The sequence below is a fragment of the Terrapene carolina genome, unplaced genomic scaffold (assembly GCF_002925995.2).
Source record: "Terrapene carolina triunguis isolate 2854851 unplaced genomic scaffold, T_m_triunguis-2.0 Scaffold66, whole genome shotgun sequence".
Lineage (NCBI taxonomy): Eukaryota > Metazoa > Chordata > Testudines > Emydidae > Terrapene > Terrapene triunguis.
The window spans coordinates 89,523,158-89,546,634 of record NW_020664417.1 but is presented as its reverse complement, the minus strand read 5'-3'; the positions used below and the strand labels follow the sequence as shown (position 1 = coordinate 89,546,634).

At 38.6% G+C, this 23,477-nt stretch overlaps 2 protein-coding genes and 1 long non-coding RNA gene across 4 annotated transcripts; 1 reads left to right on the top strand and 2 right to left on the bottom strand.

The window, feature by feature from the left end:
* Positions 1 to 1,695: 1,695 nt before the first annotated feature.
* LOC112107659 (transmembrane emp24 domain-containing protein 11-like) lies at positions 1,696 to 9,396 on the bottom strand. The gene is made up of 5 exons (XM_024201455.2): positions 9,174 to 9,396; positions 7,871 to 7,971; positions 6,865 to 6,990; positions 5,468 to 5,614; positions 1,696 to 1,845 (listed from the first exon to the last, which is right to left on the bottom strand). The coding sequence occupies exons 1-5, from the start codon at positions 9,301 to 9,303 to the stop codon at positions 1,696 to 1,698; spliced, it is 654 nt and encodes a 217-aa protein (XP_024057223.2). The 5' UTR covers positions 9,304 to 9,396.
* LOC112107660 lies at positions 6,849 to 16,705 on the top strand. The gene is made up of 3 exons (XR_002908198.1): positions 6,849 to 6,932; positions 14,885 to 15,036; positions 16,621 to 16,705. It is a non-coding gene; the product is annotated as an uncharacterized LOC112107660 (long non-coding RNA).
* Positions 15,671 to 22,912, bottom strand: SPON2 (spondin 2). Of its 2 annotated transcripts, XM_024201453.2 has the most exons (7): positions 22,849 to 22,912; positions 22,336 to 22,395; positions 21,934 to 22,160; positions 21,335 to 21,558; positions 20,858 to 21,049; positions 20,192 to 20,366; positions 15,671 to 16,757 (listed from the first exon to the last, which is right to left on the bottom strand). In XM_024201453.2, the coding sequence occupies exons 2-7, from the start codon at positions 22,350 to 22,352 to the stop codon at positions 16,579 to 16,581; spliced, it is 1,014 nt and encodes a 337-aa protein (XP_024057221.1). In that variant the 5' UTR covers positions 22,353 to 22,395; positions 22,849 to 22,912; the 3' UTR covers positions 15,671 to 16,578. The 2 variants fall into 2 exon arrangements, with proteins under 2 accessions (XP_024057221.1, XP_029766504.1); XM_029910644.1 differs by lacking the exon at positions 22,336 to 22,395.
* Between the last annotated feature and the right edge of the window lie 565 nt (positions 22,913 to 23,477).

Genomic DNA, 23,477 nt, shown 5'->3' with positions numbered 1-23,477 from the left:
GTTTGTCATAACTTCCTCTCTCTAAGCTGATCAGTTCTGGAGACTCTGGAACATGAGTTTTTCCTCAGATGGTTCATTGATCTGAAAGTTGAGGCTTCTTGGCCTGACCTTTGATTCTTACGGTTTACAAATTTCTCTCACTTATTTTTCAGTACCTACCTTCAAAGTCTATGGACAAATCAGAGGTGAGGCCTATCTGGGACCCATGCAACTTGGTCTTATCAAGTCTGAATTAGGACATAATTAGCAAGCATCAACTTAGAAAAGTCCTGCTTAAATCACCAGTTTTAAAAATATTTAGTATATTCCATATCCCACAGACTTAGTCTGGGACCCCTCCCAAAACATAAAAAATTCAGACTCATAGACTGCTTGGATTAAATGTTTTTAAAAGATTGTATGGGACACATTTTTAAAGCTATTTAGGTACCTAAAGATGCAGATACTGGGATTTTCAAAAGTACCTAGATCCCTAATTCCCATTGATTTCAGAAGATAAACTGTCTGGCCTATAACTATTGATTTCAATGGGAGTTAGGTTAATATGAATTAGGTTCCTATTAGTTCCTGCTAGTAGGGTCTACATGAGGGCAGACACATTGCACACTGCCGTTCATACCCCCTGTCCCCCGTAGTGCACTGTGGGGCTATGTACACAAGCCCAAAAGCTTGACAGAGAAAAATTACTTTAAAGGATGAAACCCACTTGAAATATATAACTTTAAATTTTATGTAAGGTCTATATGTCCTTACAAGCTATTTTCTTCACAGAAGGAAATAGGACATAGGTTAGTAAGGAAGTAAGTTGCTAAGTGTTTGCTGTGATAGGAGATGCACACCACCCGTCTTCTGCTTTTAAATCAAATTCTCCATAAACTATAACTAAATAAAACTTGTCAAATTATAGAAGCAACTCTCTCAACCCATCTGTTAATCCAATTGGAGGGGAACTACATGATTAAGTCATACACTGCAACGCTCCTGATAAATCCACTATGATCAGTACTCAAAAGTAACATCTGTGGCCTCTTAATTAAAATAAAAATAGCTTTCCAACAAAGAAAAACACTGAAGAACTGAAACTGTATGAATAATCTTACATATAAAGTTGACAGTCACAAATCTAGGGATTGCCAGGAATTCTATAATCCAATCAGACTGAGTAGGATAGTTCTCACCTGTGATAATTTACATAACTATTCAAGATTATTTGGAGTGGTTATGCAAAACTGCCAAAAGGCAGGATGGACTGCCAACTATATGCCATTTAGATGTATATATGTATGGTGCTATTCAGATTTAGATATAAACTAAATCTTTAGAAGGAAGTGGGGGAACTACGGTTGGGATTCTGCCAAAGGAAATGGGAGGAGAGACCCAACAGTGTGAATCTGATAGGGGAGCAGGAGGTGGGAGTGGTAATTATTGAGACTGGGAGGCATGAGTGATGCTTGAGAAGAGTATATTGACAATTTCCTCCTCCCCCCCCTCAATTCATGTACTTCATATTTTCTTGTAATATTTTTCTTACCAGAGGATTACTGTATTCAGCTACTTGAAAACTAGTTTAATTTCACCTTTTTATGTAAATAAGACATCAAAAATAGTGCATATTTTTGCATTTTGTGCTTTATTAATGTAGACATTATGCATTATATGTTGAATAATTTAGAAGTATATTCACTTCTATCAGTCTTAAACAAGCTTTTTAGCTATAAAGAAATCTTTAAGACATTTCATTTGCCAGACTCCAACTAAGATAAGGATTAATGTTTGTGCAAGAGCCCACCACAGGATATTGCTATTCGTTTCTTCACTTGTCAATCGAAAGTACTCCTCACGTTCCTGTTGAAAAGAGGGAAAAGGCATAATTATTTGATTTAAAAAAATCTAAGTACACTATTTGATGCTGCTACCTGGTATCAAGGCACATGTTGTCTGTCCACATACTGGAGAGAATGAACAAGCCCTATACGATGTTCTCTTCTTAACTATAATCAATTTGATGAAAATAAGAGTTTGAACTTCTTATCCATATTACTTTCAGGGTTGCAAATCACAATTTGAGCACTGAACAACAGGTTATGTAAGGTTGGCTTTTGTGCTGCAGTGAAAGTGTGAGCAGAAGTTTCATATGGTCACAGGTTGGGCTGAGCATTAGGTATAGTTCTTTAAGCACATGCATACTTCCTACTGAAGTCAATGGGACTAAAACACATTCATAATGTTAAACATATGCTTACGTGCTCTCCTGAACAGGGATGGACTTAAGCACAGACTTAATTTTTTCCCTGAATTGGAGGCACAATAAGGCACTTAGGGACCATATATTTAAAGGTATTTAGGCATCTGAAGAAGCAACTAGGTGCCTGGAACTAGATTCACAAAAGGGACTGAGTTTTGCAACACTGCAATCTGACCCTTCAATCCAAATTTCCTTCTCTGGGACCTGCTCCAGCTCCTGTTAAAGACAATGACAAAACTCCATTGATTTCAAAAGTATTGGATCATATCCTGGGCTTTATTCCTACTACTAAATTGGAGTAACTTGCATACAACTCCACGCTCATGACTTCAGGATTGAGTTACCCTTTCCATCCTAATAGACTTGTTTTTTTACCTTGTATGTGCATATGCACTACTCTGCACATGTGCCATGCAGGATCAAGCTCAGAAAGTCTCATGGGGCTTCCTTAATTACTTTTTCTTCTATTTTAGAGAGAATTGTTCTAAATAGAAAAATTAGAACAAACTGCAAAAATCCAGCGTTGTTATGCTTAATGAGCTTATAGCTGGCACAGGCACAAAGATTTCAATAATTTATTCAATAATATGCAATATATAGTAATAACACTCATAGAATTCATTCCTGCATTGCAAACATTCTTCATAGATATTGATCCTACAAATAGTGCATGTGTGCAAAATCATTCACATCTGTGTTGTTAGAATTGGGGTTAATGATGCTAAGCACCACAGTTAGCATTGTAGTTCCTATTATTAGCAAAAATTACTACTATGCATGCTCAAACAGCTTTTTTAACATTGCAGCTCACATTTATTTATTTCATTATTTTATTTATATACAACTAGATCTTGTAAGTGTCCTCCTTTTCCATCCATATTAGGATTGTTGAAACCAGGGCTCAGACATGGACAAAGGAGAACAGTTGCTCTCCTGATACTTTCTCCCTTGCAAGCAACTGGTCAGAGATGTATAGAGTGGGCATAGCTAAATGCTATAATCTAACCCTTATTTATTTAATTTTTGTGAAAATAATCATAGAATATCAGGGTTGGAAGGGACCTCAGGAGGTCATCTAGTCCAACCCCCTGCTCAAAGCAGGACCAATCCCCAGACAGATTTTTTGCCCCAGATCCCTAAATGGATCCCTCAAGGATTGAACTCACAAGCCTGGGTTTAGCAGGCCAATGCTCAAACCACTGAGCTATCCCTGTGAAGAGGAGTGAAACTGAAATTACCATTCTTGTGTTCTGTTAAAAGTGTCTACAAATTGCTGTTACAGATGGAAAAAGGCTAATGTAGTGCCCATCTTTAAAAAAAAAGGGAAGAAGGAGGATCCAGGGAACTACAGGCCAGTCAGCCTCACCTCAGTCCCTGGAAAAATCATGGAGCAGGTCCTCAAGGAATCAATTCTGAAGCACTTACAGGAGAGGAAAGTGATCAGGAACAGTCAGCATGGATTCACCAAGGGCAAGTCATGCCTGACTAACCTAATTGCCTTCTATGAGGAAATAACTGAGTCTGTGGATGAGGGGAAAGCAGTGGATGTGTTATTCCTTGACTTTAGCAAAGCTTTTGATACGGTCTCCCACAGTATTCTTGCCGGCAAGTTAAAGAAGTATGGGCTGGATGAATGGACTATAAGGTGGATAGAAAGCTGGCTAGATCATGGGGCTCAACGGGTAGTGATCAATGGCTCCATGTCTAGTTGGCAGCCGGTATCAAGCGGAGTGCCCCAAGGGTCGGTCCTGGGGCCGGTTTTGTTCAATATCTTCATTAATGATCTGGAGGATGGCGTGGACTGCACTCTTAGCAAGTTTGCAGATGACACTAAACTGGGAGGAGTGGTAGATACGCTGGAGGGTAGAGATAGGATACAGAGGGACCTAGACAAATTAGAGGATTGGGCCAAAAGAAACCGAATGAGGTTCAACAAGGACAAGTGCAGAGTCCTGCACTTAGGATGGAAGAGTCCCATGCACTGCTACAGACTATGGCCCGAATGGCTAGGCAGCAGTTCTGCAGAAAAGGACCTAAGGGTTACAGTGGACGAGAAGCTGGATATGAGTCAACAGTGTGCCCTTGTTGCCAAGAAGGTTAACGGCATTTTGGGCTGTATAGGTAGGAGCATTGCCAGCAGATCGAGGGACGTGATCATTCCCCTCTATTCGACATTGGTGAGGCCTCATCTGGAGTACTGTGTCCAGTTTTGGGCCCCACACTACAAGAAGGATGTGGAAAAATTGGAAAGAGTCCAGCGGAGGGCAACAAAAACGTTTAGGGGGCTGGAGCACATGATTTATGAGGAGAGGCTGAGGGAACTGGGATTGTTTAGTCTGCGGAGGAGAAGAATGAGGGGGGATTTGATAGCTGCTTTCAACTACCTGAAAGAGGGTTCCAAAGAGGATGGATCTAGACTGTTCTCAGGGGTACCAGATGACAGAACAAGGAGTAATGGTCTCAATTTGCAGTGGGGGAGGTTTAGGTTGGATATTAGGAAAAACTTTTTCACTAGGAGGGTGATGAAGCACTGGAATGGTTTACCTAGGAAGGTGGTGGAATCTCCTTCCTTAGAGGTTTTTAAGGTCAGGCTTGACAAAGCCCTGGCTGGGATGATTTAGTTGGGAATTGGTCCTGCTTTGAGCAGGGGGTTGGACTAGATGACCTCCTGAGGTCCCTTCCAACCCTGATATTCTATGATTCTATGGAAGGATTTTACTCAGTCCTTCTAAAACAAATTCACTTTTAGGTTGAGATTAAGTATTGAGAATCTCAGCCCAAAATAGTAATTTATCACAAAGTTATGAACATGTGAAAATAGAATTTAAATTAAAATTTGATGCACATACAACTTGAATTATAGCAGTTATGACCAGCAAAACTAAAATTAACCAAATGATTTAAGTAGTGGAAAGTACTGTAGAGTAAAACTGATGATTATATAAAGATTAATTAATAATTAATTCTTAGCTTATATACTGTATTTTGCTTTATAGCTGCAAAGTGTTTTACAAACCTTAATTAATATGTATTGTTCAGTTTTAAGTAATAACTTACATACTGTGGTCCACTTTGGTTAAATATTAATAGTACTTTTAATAACATTTAATTAAAAATAATACTACAACTAAATATTGTAATATGCCACCCAACATTTTACTTTCCAAATCCAGATGTTTCCATGCATTATTCTTTCATATTTCTATTAGGGAACAAACATACTCTGTGATAGTTTTGTTCTTTGGATATGTGATGCATTTGCTCAATTAGATGTCCGAGTCTAAAGTTAACTTCATTAACTTTGTCCTTGGCTTGAGCGATAGCTTCATCAAGAAAATGCTCTCCAACTCTAATGTCCAAGTGGATACGCTATGAACACAATAACAACAATTATTAGTCCCATGAATTTATGGTGTGGGTATTTAAAAAAAAAAAAAGTCGTCAGAAACAAAGCGAGGCATAAATAACAAAGGTTTCTTTTTAGCCTTCTTATAGGAATGGTATTTAACTTATTTATATATGTCCTTACTAAAGAGATAAGATATTTAAAATGTATATATTTCAAGGTTTTAATCTTTAATTACACAAATTTACATACTTTGTTATTAGTGTTGTATTTTATACTAATGCTATTGATTCAACCAGTGTGAACTATTTATTATACTGTGTCCAACAAAGGGCAAAAAATGAACATTCTTAGGGCTACCCACTCTAATTAAAAATTGATACCATTATCAATCCTTTTTTTTAATACTCTTCCCACTTAGGCTGTAGCTGAAGCAAAGTCAGAAACAGAAATAATGAGAATCAGTCCTAGGTCTTCCACCTGGCATACTATAGCACTTCCAGTAGGTTATTAAATATGCTTCTAAAGGCAATTTTCTCCAATTACTTCCAAAGTTTAGCTTGGTTTATAATGATATAAAGAACAATAAATACATAATTCATGTGTGGCTCTCTCCCATAGATTTTAACTCTTTAAAGTTTATAGAGGTATTGCTCAAAGACACTGGAGCGACATAAATGTAATAGCTTTCAGATAAGTAAGCTTTTGTACCTGCATTTGTGTTGATAAATCTTTCCCCTTATAACATTTCATCATATTAATCAGGACTTTGAAGCTTTACATAATCAAGGTGCTGTACAAATATTAATTAATCTACACTGTATTAGACTGACTGTGCCCTGACTCCTTGGACATGAAAGGAAAGTCTGTTTCATCTCTTCATCTTCTGAGCTCCAGCACTATCTTTTTCAGTCATTAGGAAATGTCATATATTGGCTAAAGAGTCATTTGCCAATCTCTGAGATAATTCATCAAAGCAAGATTCTTCTGGTTTCAAACACTGACCACAACCAAAATAATACAGAATGTTCTGCATGGGTGGAGCTCCATTGAATTCAGGAGGTCCAAAGGTCCACCTACGTGGAATTGCTTTGCAAGATCAAAGAGCAACATTGGACACATGGATCCACTGAGATACTTTCATAATCCTTTCACTCTTGTCATTAATTATGCTCCTAGAACTCTATACTGTATGTCCATTTGTCTTCCAGAGCCTGTGGTTTAGATACGACAGATATCATCATTAAAAAGAATATTCAAGAAATACTCTTACCAGTTTACTTCCTCCAAATGAGATAAGCTTTGTGGAGTTAGACTGCAAACAGATATTATGCTCCCCAGGTAAGTGTGACGTAAAAGAGAATGTTCCTTGTGGACCATACAATTTTGACAACAGTAGCTGTAATGTGTTAAGTGTATTTTTTTAATTTATGAACCACAGATATTAACATAAAAATAAAATGCTATGTATCATACCTCAGAATATTTTAACATTTAAAACTTAATATTAATTATATTATATTATTAATATAAATACAATTAACCTAACTTTCACATTTTATTTAGGGAATAAAAACTAGAAAAAAATGTGGTCTACACTGAGAACTAAAAACTTATCTATAGACACTAAACTAAAGTCAAAATTTTCAAAAATGGGTGTTTTAAGTGTAGCTCCTAAGTCCTTACTTTGGCACATAAATAAGTAGCCTGATTTTCAGAAGTGTTGAACACCCAATGGCAATGAAGGCAGTTGTTGTGAATTGCTGGTATATGCATCCTGACGGTTAATCTAATATTTTTGGTTTAATTTATCATCTCCTTCCTTTCTCCATACACAGCTACTGGCTTTACTATGTTGCTTCAGTAGTCAATACAAAACCACGTTGTCTGTATGTAAAATATTGTTTTTTCAACTATATTTTAAGTATTCTTTGATGGCAAGCTTTTCCAAATCTAGCTTTAACGCAAAAAGCATTACCAGATTAAATAAATAAAAGACGACTAAAATCAAGGTGCTAAACCCATATAGATACATGAATAAATGGCCTGGATTTCAAAAGCACTGAGTACCCTTTTTCTCTTATTGACCTTAATGAAACCAACATGTGCTCTGCACTTTTGAGAATCAGACCACTTATTTAGCTGCTTAAATATGGATTAAGGAACCGAATTTTAGGCACCTATTTTTAAAAATATTGTCCATTCCCCTTAGATAGTATGACCTTCCAGTTCCAAGAGTCAGTACAAATGCCTCCAAAAACGTGAATAATAAGTTTTACCTCCTTAGTAGGAGTTGTAATGGTCACAAACATTCCCAAACCAGGAGCAGATTCAAGAAACCTGTGTTCATGTATGTCCCATTGCTGTACCTTGTAACTCCCTGAGAAACAGATACAAATCTGTTAATTACAAGTTAGTATATTAAATATCTTTCACTTTTTCATTTCACATCAAGTCACTATAAAAACAAAATTAAGTACAAGATAATTTACATAATTAATAGAATTATGATTTTTTCCAGTTCACCATATAATTAGATTGTGGCATTTTGCACCACAATGGAGTGAGCAAGAAGTTACAAACCAGTGAAAGAAAAGTGACAATTTATTATCATTGCCGTGCATGCTCTGACCTGGTTAGCAAGCCATGGCACATGGCAGATAGTCCCAAAAGTTCAGGTATCCATTACTCAAATTACGTTTGTATGATTGTCTTTCATGCAGCCCCTAGCACTTGTGAACAAGAAAGCGATCAGCTCTTTGATGGTTCCCTGGCAGTCTTGCATATTTCTCCTTCTCAAATAAGGGCTTTTTGCTTTCTCATTATCTGGGAATATTTTAATGAACGCAGTATAAAACACTTAGTGGAATGGTCCTTTTTTTTAGCAGGTCTTGAATGAGGTCCTGACCACTGGTAAACAGAAAATGCAGATCTCACATTGGTGGGGGAGAGTGGCAAAACCGTGCAATAATAGGAGCCCTGGGAGTAATGGTTGACTAAACCAGAATTCCTCTGAGGAAGCACATACTGCAATGGCATCTCCAGCACTGTAGAAATAGGTGCCTTTTGTGCTTTCCATCTTAGTTCAGCCAGCTCTTCTGGTCTGTGCAGAGGACTCCTTTAGCAACCTGCATGGAACTTGGAGGGATGAGCACAGGAGATAGAAGGGAAGAGTTTGGAGAAGGCATCAGGAAGCCATTCTGTGTGCACATAGCTTGAATGCTAGCTGCTGTCACAGCAATTCTGTAACTAATTCTCTTAATAAAGAGCCAGTTTAGATTCAGAAACATGGAGTCCTCTCATGTTATTACTCAGCATGCAGTACACAACACAACTGTAACACTCATGGCTAGCATGGCTATAGTGCATTTCCATATCGTGACTGGCACTCGTTTTGGGAGTAAAGAAGGACATGCTCTTTGTGCCCTGCTCACCACACCACCACTCATTCACCTAAGCAGGGCCAGCCACAGGGCTTTGGCATTCAAGAAAGCCATATATCAGGCTATCAGCATTAGAACTTCATAGATTAACATTTTAAATATTAAACACATTGACCATCATGTAGCAACATCTACCTACCAGTAATCAAGATATCACTTGGAATGTCTTCTATTATGCATTTCTCCTCTCTTTCCCCTGAATGAAAATACAAAGCAGTTGAGACAGCAACCCAGAAGCTCAAAAGAATTCCTATTAAGTGGCTCTTCATGATTTTGGTGTATCCTTTTGGAAATGATTAGTTAGAAATGAGTACAGCTCTGTGCTCACTCCTTGTTTGCTGTTTATCAGTGTGGTTTTGGGAAAAAATGTGAGAAAAGACATCTGGTAGTTACTTCAGTTATTTATATACGTGTATGCGCTACCGAATGAGATAAGAAAAAGATAATTTGTGAAGTCTTTCCTACCATGAAAGGAGCAAAATTTTATTCATAGCTCAGATATATGAAGTTTTATAGGACTAATTTATAATTCTTTGTGTGTGTGTGTGTGTGCACACGCACGCACTCTCTCTCTCTCACACACACACGGACTACATTAGGACTGAAAGTGCCACAATGGGAAAATGCAATACTTCATGTTTTACTGAGTTGTATGCTTTTAGTGTGTTTGTCAGCTTTGACAGTTACTGCTGGGTTTTGGTCCAACAGGTCAGCTGAGTATTCTCTGTGTGTGTATTTAAAAATAAAATCCAGCACAGCTGCTTTCATAGTCAATAAGATGGCCAGGATCACTAAGTAGTGGAATGTTCCTATCAATGGATGTTGTCATTATGAGAAATCAAAATTGTTTGGGGAGGGGTGTAAATAAATTAAATTTCTCTCTTGCTCCTAAGTTCAACAAACAAGAGAAAAATAAAGATTAAAATAAACTCTTCTCTGCTTCCAATTCCAGCATCACTGCACTGTCTGGGATAATTTCTGTCTATTGAGTTGCCTGGCAACATCTCAAAGTTTTGCTGTGTTATTATTTCTGTTCATCTGTCAAAAGGGATCTCTGTTGTGTATGTGCTAGTGACCAAAAATGCCTTTTTCAAGGAAAGGTCTCCTTCTATGGCACAGGATCATTTAAGAAAAACAGTATTTTCCATGGAAAGGATGTATTTTGCAGTGTAATGCACCCTCCTCCTTGTGTTTCCTCCCAGTATCCCACTTCCCCACTTACCTCCATGCTTAGGTCACCATCCCCGGGCGAACCTAGTTTAAAGCCCTCCTCACTAGGTTAGCAAGTCTGCCTGCGAAGATGCTCTTCCCTCTCTTCATTAGGTGGATTCCATCTCTTCCTAGCAATACTTCTTCCTGGAACAACATCCCATGGTCGAAGAATCCAAAGCCCTCTCTCTGACACAACCTGTGTAACCACACATTTACCTTGACAATTCAACGGTCCCTACCTGGGCCTTTTCCTTCAACAGGGAGGATGGACATGAACATGACTTGTGCCTCAAAATCCTTTATCCTTCTTCCCAGAGCCACATAGTCTGCAGTGACCCGCTCAAGGACATTCTTTGTAGTATCATTGGTGCCCACATGGAGGAGTAGGAAGTGGGAGTGGTCCTCGCAGACACTCCATCACATCCTGAATTCTAGCTCCAGGCAAGCAGCACACTTCTCGAGTTTCCCAGTCTGGACGGCAGATGGATGACTCTATCCCCCTTAGGAGGGAGTCCTCGACCACCACCACCTGTCTCCTCCTCTTGGGAGTGGTGGTCGTAGAACCACCATCCCTAGGACAATGCATCCCATGCCTTCCAGTCAATGTGGTCTCCCTCTGATCCCTTCCCTCAAATGACTCTTCCAAATCATTCTCCGCCATAATACCTGTGCAGAGAACCCGAAAAAAGTTTCTTACCTCTATCTGCATTGGGGATACATGGGTTCTCCTCTTTCTCCTTCTGGAGATCACATGCTGTCCATTTTCTTCCCCGTTCTGCACTGCCCTCTCAGATTCTGTGCCTGCAATACCAAATGCTGCACTGCCCTCTCAGATTCTGTGCCTGCAATACCAAATGCTGACTTCTATCCAGAAAATCTTCATTTTCTCTGATGCAATGCAGGGTTGATACTTGGGTCTCTCGTCCTTTAACCTTCTCTTCTAATATGGAGACCAGCTTGCACTTCGTACAGGTGAAGTTGCTTCTATCCTCTGGGAGAAAGACAAACATGGCACATCCTGTGCAGGTCACAACCACTGATCGCTCACTATCCATAATGTCTTTCTTCTAAGAGCCTCTTCAGATGTTGTATTTACTGCTCACAGAAGCCTGAAAGGCAAAAACATCCCAAGCGAACTCCCAGGCGAACTCCGTTTGCCTGTCCTCTGTTCACCGCTCACTCTGTTTGCAACTGGCTGCTTTTTTATCAGGCTGCTGGCTCATAGCACTTGGCCCAGCTCAAAGCCTTCCCTCCAATCAACCACTCAAGGACCACCTGGAACAAAGCACTCCCAATTCACACTTTTCAAACAAACAACCACACGATCAAACAGTCACACTTTTCAAACAAACACATGGTCAAACAGTCCCTGCAACTAGCTCCAGTCAAACAAATGGTCACAGCAGACAGACACTCGGCTATTCACCCCACCATCTCACAACACAGCCCTCCTAATGCAGCACTCACCATAGTACAAGAGCCCCTTCCAGTAGTTGGTTCACTCATGTTCTCCCCAAGCGGACAATTGTGCACTGGACACATACATTTTGGTACATTTATGATAGAGAAGATAAGGAAAAAACATGCCTTGTATTTAGAGTGGAAGGTGGTGAGGCTTGTGATGGCCCTCAGTTCCTATTGGCGTTCCTTCCCTAGTCTTTGCCCAGATCCAAGAAAGCTCTGTCTCCTGCACAGACAAGCTTTATCTTTATTGCAGAAAGTTCCATTGTGCCAGAGGAGTGAAACTGTCGATCACATCCTCATCCCGGAGCTTTAGTCAGTCTTTTAGTTACTGTTGGCCCAGACCACTGAGCCCCTTGCAGATGAAGACTGAGACCTTGCACTTGATATGATATTCCATGAGAGGACAATGTAGGGAGTGGAGGACGAGACTGATGTGTTCGCAGTAGCCAGTGTTGCTGAGCAGACATGGTGCAATGTTGTGTAACTAAGCACTAAAGGCTTCATTCCCAAGTATATTGCATTGCTGAGGTCCAGCCAAGAGGTGACAAACATGTGAGTAACTGTGATTAGGTCATCGTTTGCCAGGATGGGACAGAATCTCCCAGCAACCAGAGATGGTACAAAGTGTCACTCGTGGATGCTGCTGTGTGAGCTCTTAATATCAGTGAGGAATCCAGGAACATTTCTAAGCTACAGACTAAATTGGCCTATAGCGAGGGAGTACCATCAACCAAAGGAGACACTCCACTGTGGTTGCAAACCTTTAAAAATGCTTTCCTCTGCCTATTACCATAACCTCTGTCTTGCTTGGGTTCAGCTTCAACCTGTTGGGTTTTTTCCATGAGCTGATGTTGTTCAAATTGTGGGCCATCTTGGTGGTAGTGGTATCATATATTGTGAAAGACAAGCAGTGTATCATCTGCATATTGCTGGCACTTGGCATCTTACCAGTTCACTCTGTGCCTGTATGAAGCTGTTGAATAGAACAAAGACAGAGTTGATCCTTTTGAGACTCCACAAGTGAGGGGTCTAATAGTAGAGGTGCAGTTTCTTATCAAAGCTGCAGAGAAGTTCAGGAGGATGAGAGTTTGTCCTCTGCACTGGCTGCAGGAGATCATCCATCAGTTCCACTAAAGCCTGGCCTAGATCTAGATTGTGCCATAAGGTGAGGTGAGGAAAGAACAACTACCAGGTAGACTGTAAACCCAGAGTAGTTTTCTGAGGCATATGGAGTTTCCTTCCTTCACTGTGCCAGCCCTTAATTTCCAGGAAAGGACACCTATCCATAGAATTTTTTGCAGCCTCTGTCACAATCTGCAGATGAGACACGTGGATATCTTTGTGATGCCCCAGTATCACAGTGTCCTCTACAGTTTCCACAAAGTGATCCACAAGATTCTGGGAGATTCAAGTGCTTTCACAGTTGACTTGCCAGGATACGTTTGTTTCACAATAGCTGCTTCAATCGTTAATAGACAAATACAGGCATTTACCTCAGGATTCCCACCTCCTGTCTCAAGGGACTATCCTTCATCCTGATTTGGGGACACAGACAGCAAGTATGTGAAAAGCAAAACCTTCAACACAGCAGATTTACCATACAAATAAGTGACCATATCCTGCATGCTAGGAAACCTGGTTATAAATGCACCCTCATGGCCAAGATTGAGTCTGCTCAACAGGCAACTCCAGCCAACAAAAGGCATGTGCAGGAACGCATCAGGGAAACTCTCCCCCAGCCCAGGAGCACCTGTTCCACACCCCCTGGTGTAAACACACACACCAGCATAGTACAATGAATATAGGAAAAGCAAATATTATTTACAGAAGGATGATTGGAGCAAAACAATGTGAGGGAAGATAGGGGGAGCGGTAAAACAGTGTTATATCCAAACACAAGGCTCCACAGGTCCAGTGGTACCACAATACAAAAGGACAGACACCAAGCAATGTGTCTACACTCAGAGTCCAGTAACCCGGGGCAGAGTTCCAGTATGGCAGTGAGTATTGGGTGCTCCTGCTGGTCTTCGGCGCCAGTAACCTTTCAACAATAAACTCCTCCAGTCCCTTTTCTGCCGCTCTCTGCAAAGCCACACAGAGCGACAGCCTCCCTCCTTATGTCCAATGCAAGGTCACATGCCCCAGTACTCATGGTCCCATCCAGTTCTGGGCAATTGTGATACTGAGTCCAGCTCCGGTTTGTCCTTCTCAAGTGATTCTTCCTCAGCATGGTGCTCCTCCTGGCTCCTGTCCTGGGGCATCCCTGGTTGGTGACTCTGTCCCGCCCAGGCTTCGGGCTGGTTCTTGGCTGCTTCACTATGTGAGGGCCTGCTTGATATAGTCCTTCTCTCTGAAGCTACAGACAGACCTACTCTGTCACTTTACCTCTCTCCACACCCCTGGAACAACCAGCACTTCCTCTTGCTGCAACAATCAGCACTCCCTCTGCCTCAGGACAAGGTTTTAAAGGGGCCATCCTCTCTAAACCCCAAGGGGGTTACATAAATGTCATAATGGAAGCAGTGGTTGAGTGCTTTTGAAAAACCAGCCCCAATTTGCGGATGCTGAGTACTTGAAAAATCTGCCCTTTATTATATATTTCATGTTGTTATAAGTTACAGCTGTTGTCATGAGATCCCGTGGAAAATATTACAAGTTCCTTCTTATCCTCTCACTCCTAGTGTTTGTAACCATCACATATTATGTTTTAACTTAGGGTTCTATCATCAGTCCAGGAACATGGACTAGTAATAGGATTTGGAGCCTTTGGCCGTTTATCAGTCAACAGTTCAAATTCTGTCCAGGCCACTAATAGGAATGATGCTGGAGGCTGAATTCATCCCTTACAGTGACATGGCTGTCTCACAGAGCAAGATGGCCCACTGAAATGGGGCAAAGAGCAATGAGAATGGATTGGGGAAGGGGCAAGGGAACAGAATAAAAGCAGAGAGCATACTTCACATGTATATTTTAATACATTTTAAAGTTGTTCTGATACCCTGCTGATGGATGTAATTGTTTATCTAGGTATTTATACAGTTAAATAAAATAAAAACCAAAAACAGAAAATAAGGAAGACTTCTGTATAGAAAATAAAGAAAGAATGGAAAAGGACATAAAAGTAATACAGAATGTGGAGAGACCTGAGAAAAGTTCCTTTCTCTCCAAAATCAGGATATTTGAGAGCTAATGAACCTGTAAGAATGTGGACACAGGAGGAACATGGAGAAAAAGAAGATGTTATAAACAAGAATAAGTGAAACAAGGGGGATGGAGGACAGGAGAGTGATAATCAGAAGAATGCAAGGCATCCAGAAATGACAAAAGTTAGTTTGTTTTTTTTAAATACTTAGCTGTATTCAACTGGAGCTGAGTGTTTGTTTTAATTGTTTATTCAGTGTTTGGAGGACCAGTATGTACTATGCTGATAAAAGTTCTAATTTCTTCAGGACTCGTCAGGATCCTCATCTGAGTCCTATAAAAAAAAAGTGTCAGAACTTTTAAGTGTTCCTGTACCTAAAGAGAATGCAGTGTGCTGTGTCCCTTTTAGTATACAAAAATGGTTTTCATAGATGGCATGTTTCAGAATGAACCTGCCCGGCCCCATCCAAGATCTTTCTTGTTCATATCTGTGCCTTTCTTATTTTTGTATATTTTCTAGGACAGTGCACTGTAGACCTATAAACACCCAACTAGCTTAAAAGTTTTCTGTTGAACTCTTATATTTCAAAAATCCTTTTCCTATGTTATAACTAAAAACTCTGCATAACCCACGTGCTATCATTTTTTCAACCAATTAGCTATTTGAGTAACAAAATTCACAGTCTGGAACCATTTTTGATATATTATGCTTTGTGAAATCCATACATAATTCTGTTTTGAGTCATTTAAAAACAAATCTATAATTTCTCATTTATGCCTTTGTGATTTTTACATAAACAAATAATTCACATCCACATATGCTTTTAGAGAAACATGGACACATTTATTTCATACATGTAGAAAATGGTATAACTTATAGTCAGCTGAACAGACTTTACAATTGTTCACCAGTTATTTCCCAGTCAGTTTATTTGTGTAGGGATCCACACCAAAGATCAGTCAGTTTTTAAATCTGAAAAGAGATTCAACTCAACTGAGTTCAGTGGCTCTCCATTAGTATCCAGACTTTTGAGTGCTTATATGAAGCTTCTGAGCTGAGTAGTTTTGTAGTTGGCATTTTTCCAATGTCTGAGGAAAAACCAACCTCCTGCTCTGCATGCATAGGATTCAAGACAAGTTTACGCAGTTATTTTATTGTCCTAACTAGGTTACAATATCTGGTCACTCTGGTTTATGTAAGTGTTTTCCAAAGAAGTGTACTCAATTAAACATGATTAAAAGAAGTCAACATTAATGCCAATAAATTATAATAAAACATAATTTACAGCAACATAATAATTAGCTTTATAGGTATAAATAAACAAATTTAAATCTACAAATTCTAATATTTAAGAATGTATGTGATAATCTAGATTGTATTCAAAAGATTTGTTAACATAAATGAACTGTGCAGTATGTCCAAAATTTTCTTTTCTGCCACTAGATGGTACTGCAAGAACTTACACAATATTTGTAGAAAGGAATGAGTTCCGTGGATTTTGTTTTGTTTTCCCTGTAAATGATCAAAAACTGTTGGACTAAAATTAAGTCATTAAAAAAAGTCTTGATATCAAACAATAGAATCAGCATCCAGTCTAATTAAACATGACAACATACCTGAATTATAAGGAATAGTGACTGACATGGAGTATAGATTCAACTAAATCTAACCTTAATTTAAATGATCTAAATTATCGTCTATTCTTTATTCCATTGGAAAGGAGATTTCAGACACAATTGTCTGGTTCACATTCTGTTTCTTCATCCAGGTTTGGACAAGGAGTTCCATTATTGGCAGGTTGAAGGCGTACATAACGAGTTCTGGTTTTGGTCCCTATCTTTCCACAAGTACCTCTGCAAAGACCCCAGGAAGACCACAGTGAAATCTCACAGTCCAATGGTGTCTCTGTAACATATATAAGAAGAGGTGATTTGACAGAAATATGTGCTTAAGGCAAACACATAGTTGGTAAAATGTACAAAACTATTATCAAATTGTCCTTACTTATATAAATATAAGGCTGATGTTTGTTTTGATACATGAAGAATTTACTATCAGTTACATTACTGATAATATTAAAAAGATCTACTTGAAAAAACAGAATTAACATGATTTTAATTTTACATTCCTTTAATAAAAGCCATATGTTGTCTAGTAAATAAAGACATCTGTTTTCAGCTCCTGAAAAGGTAGACTTTTTTACTGTAATGTAGAGGTTGTTTGAGGTACTGCATTAGTTATGGTATAATATTTATTTGAGAATTTAAAATGTTATTTTCATGGAAAACTTTAAAATGAGCATGCTCTGAAAATAGAATTGTATTTTACTGTCATCTCACTACTAATAACTCATTTGCCCTTGCATGGCTTGCTGGATAATACCAGGATTAAGATTTTTATCAAGTTTATTTATATAGTCTGGGACGTCTTTGTATATATTGTTCCTATTCATTTCATTTTCTGTTTAAGTCCTATTCTATTCTTCCTCATGAGTAAAGAAAATGTTAATTCTTTTTAAGGCTAAATCTTCTTGTAGTTAGTTTTTGGCAAGAAAAGGTAAAGCACCTTTTATACACACAGTCTTCCCTTTGCCAATAAAATAAATTGTATAACTAAAAGCTTTTTAATACTAATATCCTTTACATTTACTACAACCAAATAAATCAGAAATTCTGTAAAGTAATATATACATATATACAGAATATATATATGAATGATATGTAAGTTATAAAATTCTCAAAGAAAATAGACAGATACTCTCTCCCTCTGCAGTTGGGAGGAAATATGTCTGTAGTCGCAGATCTCTATGGACCTTGAGTGAATGGGGAACATGGTTTGACCTTTGGTAATTAAATCTTTCCTTATGCCTGTGGAGTAAGTTTTTTATATGGATTAAGTTACTGGTATATACACAAAGTGGAGACTTCTGACTAGGAATGTCCAACAAATACTTTACTTACAATGAATTGCTCTGATTCAGTATGTGTTGCTCTTATTTTATAATATCTCCTGAATTACTAACATTTTTAATGGAGTAGAAAAATGGACTTGTATAGAAAGCTTAAAAGAACTAAATGTGTAGTTTGTCTAAACAATGACTATTATCTCGTCAAACGTATTACAAATATATTACATAACCTGTTATAGTTTGCTACTATTTACAGCAGTGGTTCTCAAACTTTTGTATTGGTGACCTCTTTCACACAGCAAGCCTCTGAGTGCGACCCCCCCTTGTAAATTAAAAACACTTAAAAAATATATTTAGCACTATTATAAATGCTGGAGACGAAGCGGGGTTTGGGGTGGAGGCTGACAGCTCGCAACCCCCCATGTAATAACCTCGTGACCCCCTGAGGGGTCCCGACCCCCAGTTTGAGAACCACTGATTTACAGTATCTGCTATGGGGATGCCCAGTATTGGAACACTTGAGGGTGGGGGTTGGGGGGGGGGGTTAAACTACACTGAGGCACATTAATTAACGTTGTGGGGAAGTTAATACAACATGTTGCTCTAGCTAGAACGTCCAGTTACTCACATTTATGGGGAATTAAATAAAAATTAAATATTAATTAAATAAATAGTCTCTAAAAATACCATACTGGTGACTTCCAACTCTTGGATCTTAAGCTTTCAGGACAAGACAAACCCATCTGTCTTAGGCTAGGGAGCTGAGACCCAAGAATGAGAATCCTGCATGATATCTTCAAAGTAGCATACTAAGGACCCAGTTCAGGAAGCACTGACGCACGTTTTAAAGACCATCCCTAATAAGGAAAGCACTTAAGTACATACTTGAGCTCCTTTCCTGAACTGGGGCTAGAGTAAATAGTAATCCCTTCTCAAATGTTGTGGAGGAAAGGATATTATGCTATATGTGATTTGTGTCACCCAAGTTGAATGATGGATGATCAGCTCTTGTTTACTAAGAAAACATTTTTTAAACTAGAAATCTGCTTGTTTTAAATGTACAAGTCAGGCCTTATTAACCATGGGGAAGGTAAGTTTTCTTTATTTATTAATTGTGAGGAAATTTGTGAAGCCCACCTTATGGTCCAAACTCCTGGCACAGAGCCAATGCCAGAGAAATAGACTCTCCAGTCCCAATCTGAAGCAGCTGGCATGCACTTGGGCAGTGGTTGCTACTACAGAATATGCAGGGAATGTGTCCAATGGATCTCTCCTGTGGAGGATTTTGGTCTCTGCACAACTTTCTTAAGAAGTGCTCCTCATTCCCCTTTTCTACGATCCTGTACAGAAAGTCACCAGAGGGTGCATAGAGTAAGCCTGCACGGGGCTCTCTACCATCGGTCCTCTTTCCTCCAGTCAGAGGGGATGTAGCATTTATGCTGAGTTTGAAGCTTAGAATTTGTCACTAAGACTGGGTCAAATCAGTGCTATGAACCTTCACTTACATGAGCACTAGCATTCACAGACAGTTTAAAAAAAAGAATGCTGTGGTGGGATAAATATATTATTGTTTGAAATTAAATCTTGGCTTCACTTGAGCATTTCAATAAAAATTTCAAACTCTCCTCGGGTACCTTGTTCTGTAGGTATCAGTTGCCATCATAATTCTATTCAAGCTGGTGAACTGAATTTTGTTTTCTTATTTCATATCACTATCAAAATACTTCTTACCAAGGAGAATATAGTAAATATAATCGCTTTGCTCCATTATGTAAGAACTCACAGGAAGGAAGCACTTTCTTTAGTATTTGCACAGGATTTGGGGAGCTGAGAGTCTGACAGAGTATCCCTTTCACACAGGACTGGTGGCTCTGTGGAAGTTCTATGGCTTGAATAAGACATGTGGATCTAACCCAAATCTGCGGATCCCTGGCCAGACATGAAGGCTTCCCCCCTCCGTCCCCCCATGTTTCTTTTGGTATCCTCTTCCTATGACATTTGGACTAGTTTATTTCCTTTACTGTTGTTGTGGTCTCCGGTCTCTGTCACAGAGGGCCCAATTCTAATCTCACCTACGCTATGTTTACACTTGTGTAACTCCATTGGCTTTGGTAGAATGACTCCGAATTTATGCAGGTGTAAGTGATATTAGAATTAGATCCAGAGGAATAGTTAATGCTGTTTCACGTAGAAAAGGGTACAGAGAAATATAACATTCAGCTGCTTTTTGACTGGGCATGCCCCCGTTTTCTCTGCAGCATTTTTGTAAAGGGAAAAGTTGCTGCAGCCTGTAGCAGGAATATTCTACATAACCCTATTCTCTTCCACAAGGCCTGCCAGATTTGAAGTTTTCTAAAATTTTGCTTCTCTCCTTTGCTGCTCAGTGAATGGGAACAAAAGGATCTAGTTGATCAAAGTACTAACCGCTTACCTGAGACAGAGTCATCTATTTCATTGCCTACAGCAGTCAGGTTAGGCTGAGGACCAGGAAGACCCAGCTGGTTTCTTTTAAGTTTTACAATGGTTACTCGAGCAATAGGTGGCAAACTTTTTAGCTTGGGATAATAAAATGAGTTTGCTGGGTGACTTGGAGAGGAACAAGTGATCTGTGAATTAAAAATAAAAGGAAGTTTATAGAAATAATATTGCCATGTTAGTAAGGATAGAAATTTTAAACAGAATATCACGTCTTAATTATGTTTCTGGGCAAGTAAAACTCATATGAATTGGGGGTGCACAGTCTTTATGCACCCGAGACTCACAAAAAAGCTGTGATTTCTTGTCATGAAGATAATCCCACTAACTTTTGTGGAAGGATTCTGGGACTGAGATCACACAAGAAATTGTGACTATTTTTGGATGGAGTTACTGGATGGAGGGTAGTCAGCGTGCACAATAATGCTTGGAGCAGATTGATGGAGGAGACAAGAAGTTGTAGGTAGGGAATGCTGGCAGTGGCAAGGATACGGACTGGGGAATAATGGGTGCTGTAGTAGATGTGGTATTGTTATAAGGGGTCACAGAGGGTGGTGCTTCAGCTTCTCTATTCTTTCCCACTTCCGCAAGCACTATATGTATACAACATATACACACTTACCTCTGTAACAGTATCCTGTGGAATAGTGGCAAAGTTTGGTGAGGAAAATGTGAAACCACTGTCTGTTCCAGCATCATATGGAAAAAGTTCTACTGTTTCTTGTTCTTTCCAATGATCTCCTTCACATAGATTTAGACTGTCAACACCCACAAACCAATCAGGGCTGGGCACAATTCGTACAACAAAAGAAACCTAGGAAGTGAAAGAAAAACATCATAATAATTAACAATCACCTGCCAGCCTCTACAGGCTTGGGTAGCAGGAACTTCAGGGTCTGATTTCTAGTATGACAATGGGTCAAACATATTTCTGACTATTTTATTTCAGGGTTCTAAAAGAACATATGCTTTTTTTATTTGATTTTATGTTCATAAAGTTCTTTAAAAGCTATCAGTGGCATTTCAAATATCTCCTTTTGCATCCTGCTGGCATAAAACTAGTAAGCGACCCTTAAAATGAAAATGTAAATGTACGTACTAAGGAGTGTCTTGAATGTGCTTCTAATTCCGTGAAGGTTTGTCCTGTACCACTGGAAATGGCAGGAGCTGAGAAGATTCCATGCACACTTTGAATTTTTTCTCCAGCTGCTTCTATTTCCTTCATTAATGTCCATGCTTCACCCTTTTCAGCAAAATCACGCACACCATTGCTGGCATATTCATCTTTTTTCCACATGTTATAGTCAGAACTATGGGTAACACCTATTTAAGGGAACACATTGCTCAATATAAAAGTCTGTTTTGGATTATCGTAATTGCTGCAGTTTCTCTGTTTTATTTCTGATGTGGAACCATTTGGGTATTTACCTTTAGGATTTTCTAAAACATTTAGCTTATCACTATTTATTTCAGCTGTAGCCGATTGAAAATTGAAGTCAATTGAAAACCGTTGTAGATTCTGTAAGTATTTTGGATGCTGCAAGTTCTGTATGTTATTGTTTATCTGTCAAGCTACATCAGTTTTGACTTTCATTTTACTAAAGGGAATTCTCAATAAATTCAAATAAAGAACAAAAAGAAGTAATCACAACTGTAGAAAGTTTTATCTGGTCTTGACACTGTGCACACTTCACTTACCTAGCAAGGAAGACCACTGTGCTGGAGGCCTATAAAGGGGATACTGCTTAGGGAAAGCAGCCTGACTCCATTTCCCTACAAAGACTATGCTGTACTTAGCAACTTCCTCTGCTGTGCAAACAGAATCATCACCCACAGGCAGACAGCTGGTATAGCCTAAAATTGTTATAAGCAGTGTCCAGATAACTTTACAGGAACTGTAGCCAAGCATCAGGTTTTCCATTTCCCTACACATGGAAAGAAAAAAAAAAGTGTCCATGTTAGCCTTATTAGTCACTGTAGATTCAAAACTGAATAACTGTAACCCAATGAAATTTAATATAGCATAAGTTTTGAACTAGAAGAAAATACACATCCAATGCATTTAAAAACTTAATGCATCTAAGAACATATAGGACTTACAGAGTTGAAGTTTCCATGCAGTATGTTACAAAGCTGTAACTCTATCTAGGACAACTGTTTCTAATGGAAAATAAAAAATATCTTAAACTTGTTCATGGTAATGAGTTTGAGGAAACATGTTTTTGATTTTCTTTTAAAATCTTATTAGAATCTTGAATTAATTAGACTAGTAAATGTTTCTGTAAAAACATTAATGATACATTTATTATTTTAAAGATAAAATTAAATTTAAAAAGCATGGAGAAGTAACATAAAAGTTGAAGCAGAATTTTTAGAACAGATTTAAAGTCAAATACATTACAAATATAATTCATTACTTTGCGATCATATTTGCTATGAAAAAACATTTAAAATTTAACATAATTGCAAACATCCTTGCATCAGACTGAAACTCGGTTATTTAAAATCCCGCTTTTTAAATGCTTTTGTCCTTAGAGAAAACTGCATCAACATAATTGAAACACTAATAGTTGTATAATACAGTAATTCATTAAAAGAGTTTTGAGTACTCACTAAATATTTCCTCTGGAGCTCAGATACGGCGAGAGCACCTGCTTTTGCTGGCAGCTGAGCTGTTCTGCAAGAGAGGACAGTAGGAGTCTTGCTATTTATGCCTGAAGAGGGTCCCTTTGGTCCAACAGTTATCGTAACCTTTAGACTTTCCAGTTTAACAAAATGAATTCCATACTGTTGCTTGTTTTTTTTTATGCAATACCAGAATCTCCTGTACGCCAGTTACTTCAGGTTTCTATTGGAAAATTGTGATGCTGACTAGACACAGAATGTTTTTTAAAATTATCTTAGATTATTACCAACACCTCAGGTTTTCTAGTGACTGTATAGTTCTCTGTACATCTTATTAAAGTTTTCTAAGCTATAAAAATGAACTGAGTCCAAAACTAAAATTGTTCTGGTGGAAATGCTTTAAATGAGAAGCATATTTCCTTGTACGTTTTATTGTCTGACAGATGCTCCTTCCAAACATTTACAGAGAGTGCTCTCACTCTCACATACCATATGTACATGTTCAAATAAGAAGGTGAAAACAGCTAAACAAATCTAGGGAAAGAGACTTACATCATTTTATATAGTCAAACATATCTACCCTGCAAATACGGATTAATTTAAAATAGAACAGTATA

Excerpts from the sequence above, each read along its gene's own strand:
- LOC112107659 (XM_024201455.2), bottom strand. The coding sequence starts at position 9,303 with ATGAAGAGCCACTTAATAGGAATTCTTTTGAGCTTCTGGGTTGCTGTC. Across the intron at positions 6,991-7,870 it reads TTACAACTCCTACTAAGGAG|CTACTGTTGTCAAAATTGTA; the intron begins GTAAAACTTATT and ends AACACATTACAG. Across the intron at positions 1,846-5,467 it reads AAGAACAAAACTATCACAGA|GAACGTGAGGAGTACTTTCG; the intron begins GTATGTTTGTTC and ends TCTTTTCAACAG.
- SPON2 (XM_024201453.2), bottom strand. Across the intron at positions 21,050-21,334 it reads CACATTCAAGACACTCCTTA|GTTTCTTTTGTTGTACGAAT; the intron begins GTACGTACATTT and ends TTCACTTCCTAG. Across the intron at positions 20,367-20,857 it reads CACAGGATACTGTTACAGAG|ATCACTTGTTCCTCTCCAAG; the intron begins GTAAGTGTGTAT and ends TTTAATTCACAG.